General features: G+C 36.6%; 1 protein-coding gene across 1 annotated transcript; it reads left to right on the top strand.

The window, feature by feature from the left end:
* The first annotated feature begins 250 nt into the window (after positions 1 to 250).
* On the top strand, positions 251 to 2,369 carry LOC119912475. The gene is made up of 6 exons (XM_038731686.1): positions 251 to 552; positions 696 to 1,037; positions 1,226 to 1,267; positions 1,385 to 1,495; positions 1,655 to 1,689; positions 1,799 to 2,369. The coding sequence occupies exons 1-6, from the start codon at positions 507 to 509 to the stop codon at positions 1,913 to 1,915; spliced, it is 693 nt and encodes a 230-aa protein (XP_038587614.1). The 5' UTR covers positions 251 to 506; the 3' UTR covers positions 1,916 to 2,369.
* The last annotated feature ends 501 nt before the right edge of the window (positions 2,370 to 2,870 follow it).

The raw sequence follows: 2,870 nt of genomic DNA, 5'->3' as shown, positions 1-2,870 counted from the left end.
GCTACAGGTTCCTGTTAAATCATAGCACAATGTGTGGCAGCTAGGTTCAAGGCCACAGGTGGACTATAATGTGTCCAATATTTAATCCTGGCTCACTTTCAGCACACATTCCCATCTAAATACCGTCAGACATTAACATGTTTACTATTACCTTAAATTGAGCGTCTTACTGTGACTCTACACATCACACCTCTCAGCTTTCTTTTTTTTTCTCTCTTCTCACCTCTCAGCTTTCTGGTGTTATGTAAAACCTTTGCATTCTGAAAATGTCTTTGTTCATTGTATTGCATGTACTTTGGGGTGAAGATTATTATGAATGAACATTTTCTGAAATATATCTTGTGCTCTGTGAGGCTAAATGTTTGCATCAACCCTCCTGAAAGCATTTATGTGGTCAGTTTGAGCAACATGATAAGCAACAAAACAGCCCGCCTCTTTGCATTGAGAGCACACTTCATGGGGAACACTTCATTTACGGACATTGCAGAGCTTCAGTCATACGCACAATGATGAACTTTACCTTGATAACAGCTTTCATTCTCTGCAGCCTCAGTAAGTACTGCCACTGAATTACTCCCAACTTCAAACATATTTACTAATCACTCACCTGATGAGTTTTATTATATTGTTATATTGTTTACTGTCATGTTACTTTATAACTAGAAAGTCTTCTTGTCATCTGCTGTTTGTTTCAGGCTGGATCTCTGTCTCAGTTTCTGAGTCTCAGACTGTGGCGGTCCAGTCTGGTGAAGACGTCACACTGCTGTGCTCCAACATTTCCAAATATGAAGGTGTAACATTCTGGATCAGACTTGTCCAGAGAACCAGCATCAGCTGTGTCTCTGTTATGATCACACCTAAAAGCCAAGCTACATTCTGTGATGGATATCAAGATGGAAGATTTGAAATGAGCTCCAACATCTCTGCTGTCTTTCTCAAAATCAAACAAGTGGGTCTATCTGACTCTGGACTGTATATCTGTGGATTTTATGTAGACGGACATCCAAGTTTCAGTGTAATACATTTAGACATTAAAGGTAAGAGTATTGTAAAGTATTTCTATCTTTGGGTTCCCATTATTCAGCTGTGTGTTTTTCTGCTTATATTGCAAAAAATATTTTGATAATTGTCTTAAAACAACATCATGTGTGCAACAAAGTGGCTTCAATAATTTATATATAAATCTGCCAAATCAAGACTGAATTTATCTTCATGTCATTAAAAGACAGCGATGAGTCGCATGATGACGTGGACAGCAAGTGTGAAAGTAAGATTGTCTTAAAGATTTCTTTCCTTGTGCTAGTTGTCACATTATTTTCAGGAAAACAGATCAGCTAGATTCTGTTTTCTAACGTTTAGTCTAATTTAATGATCTTTGTTGTAGAAGAGGGAGATGGAATAACCAATCCGATGAGTGTGATCCTGGGCGGTTTGACTGTTTTCTTTGTAACAGTCATCATTGGTCTGGTTGTTAAAGTCAAGAAACTTCAGACAGGTACTTCTGAACTAACTATATATCTTATTTATTGATGACTGTATTTTTTATGTTCAGCATGAATGTATTTCAGTATAATTATGCTGTTTAGGCTTTTAGCAGTTTTTAATCGAAAAGGACTGCCAGTTAACTGATTAGATATATTGTCTCTTTTATTAGCTGTCAATGAAGAACAGATTCCACAACAGCGTAAGGTGAATCACGTTTTATCATTTACTATATATATTATTGTTTTAATATGTTGAATCATGACAATTTGTGATCTCGCTATTTGACGTGTGGAACTGTGTGTCCTCTTTACAGAATCTGGACTCTGATGACCTGAAAGCACTGAGTTTGTTTTCAACAACAATAAGAAACAGGAGGCCTGCATCAGAGAGAGAAGTGGAAACTCATATTGTTTATGCTGCCAGCAGATAGACTCATATTCATCCACTGCTGTTCTTTCATGGACGGATGGAAGGAGCGATAATTTTCTTATTGGAAAAGATTACAATTACTAAAATTACTAAACATGTGATTGTGTTTTTTTTACTCTCATGACTCTCTCACCATCTGTCTGCTAATTTTATCTGAACTGGTGACTGTCCATATAGAAAATAGATGGATGTCTGCAGCAGTGGAGGAGTGAGAGAGGCGAGCACCATTTGTTTAACAGGAAGAGACAGCAGAGTGTGGTCTGAGCACAGCAGGTGATAATTATGAGGAATCAAATCTCTTAAAGAATCAAGTCTGAAATGAAGCATGAAAATGAAGCAGTGAATGCTGGCTGGCTTTCCTCTGTCAAGTAGACAAAGTGATCAGGTTCTACTTTTGTACAGATGCTTTGGAAACTGGATATTTTCACTGTGATGTCACTGTGTTACATGTCTAAATAAAAAAAAAGACTAATAAATAATAATAAAAATATTTTAAAATGATTGGTAATTGTAGTTATGAATATAAATATTTATGACACAAACATGCCAGTTTCCGCTCTTTGCACTGTGGTGATAAACAGCACTTTCTCTATCAGGTAGGTGTCTGTATGTGCATTTCACACCTCTGACAGATTTGCTGTTTTAACATGGTGTTTTAGCATTTACTGAAGCAGAGCAACACTTTTACAGTCTCACATGAAACTGTTCACTCTATAGGCTGTACATGTTTAAGATAAGGATTTGTTTAAAGTAGTTAAATAACCACAAGTTAAACACAGAAGGGGTCCCTGACCACAGATGTGTGTATCTCGCGCACATGAGGGGAGGTGTGAAAGAAGGTGTGATAAAGAGGGGAACGTCAGGAGTTTTCTTCTGAAGTTTATATTATTTTTTATGTAAATATACATTTTTAGTTAACTTTAAAACTTGTTTTTTGTAAGGATGTCATGTTCTGT

Source organism: Micropterus salmoides, unplaced genomic scaffold, assembly GCF_014851395.1.
Source record: "Micropterus salmoides isolate LMB-PRFRI ecotype aquatic unplaced genomic scaffold, ASM1485139v1 Ms_hic_scaffold_2, whole genome shotgun sequence".
Lineage (NCBI taxonomy): Eukaryota > Metazoa > Chordata > Actinopteri > Centrarchiformes > Centrarchidae > Micropterus > Micropterus salmoides.
The sequence above is the reverse complement of the archived record's forward strand: the minus strand, read 5'-3'. Positions and strand labels throughout refer to the sequence as shown.

Bases quoted from the DNA above. Each gene is read 5' to 3' on its own strand.
- LOC119912475 (XM_038731686.1), top strand. From the start codon at position 507: ATGATGAACTTTACCTTGATAACAGCTTTCATTCTCTGCAGCCTCA. The intron at 1,038-1,225 runs GTAAGAGTATTG...TGTCATTAAAAG, and splicing joins AATACATTTAGACATTAAAG to ACAGCGATGAGTCGCATGAT. The intron at 1,690-1,798 runs GTGAATCACGTT...TCCTCTTTACAG, and splicing joins AGATTCCACAACAGCGTAAG to AATCTGGACTCTGATGACCT.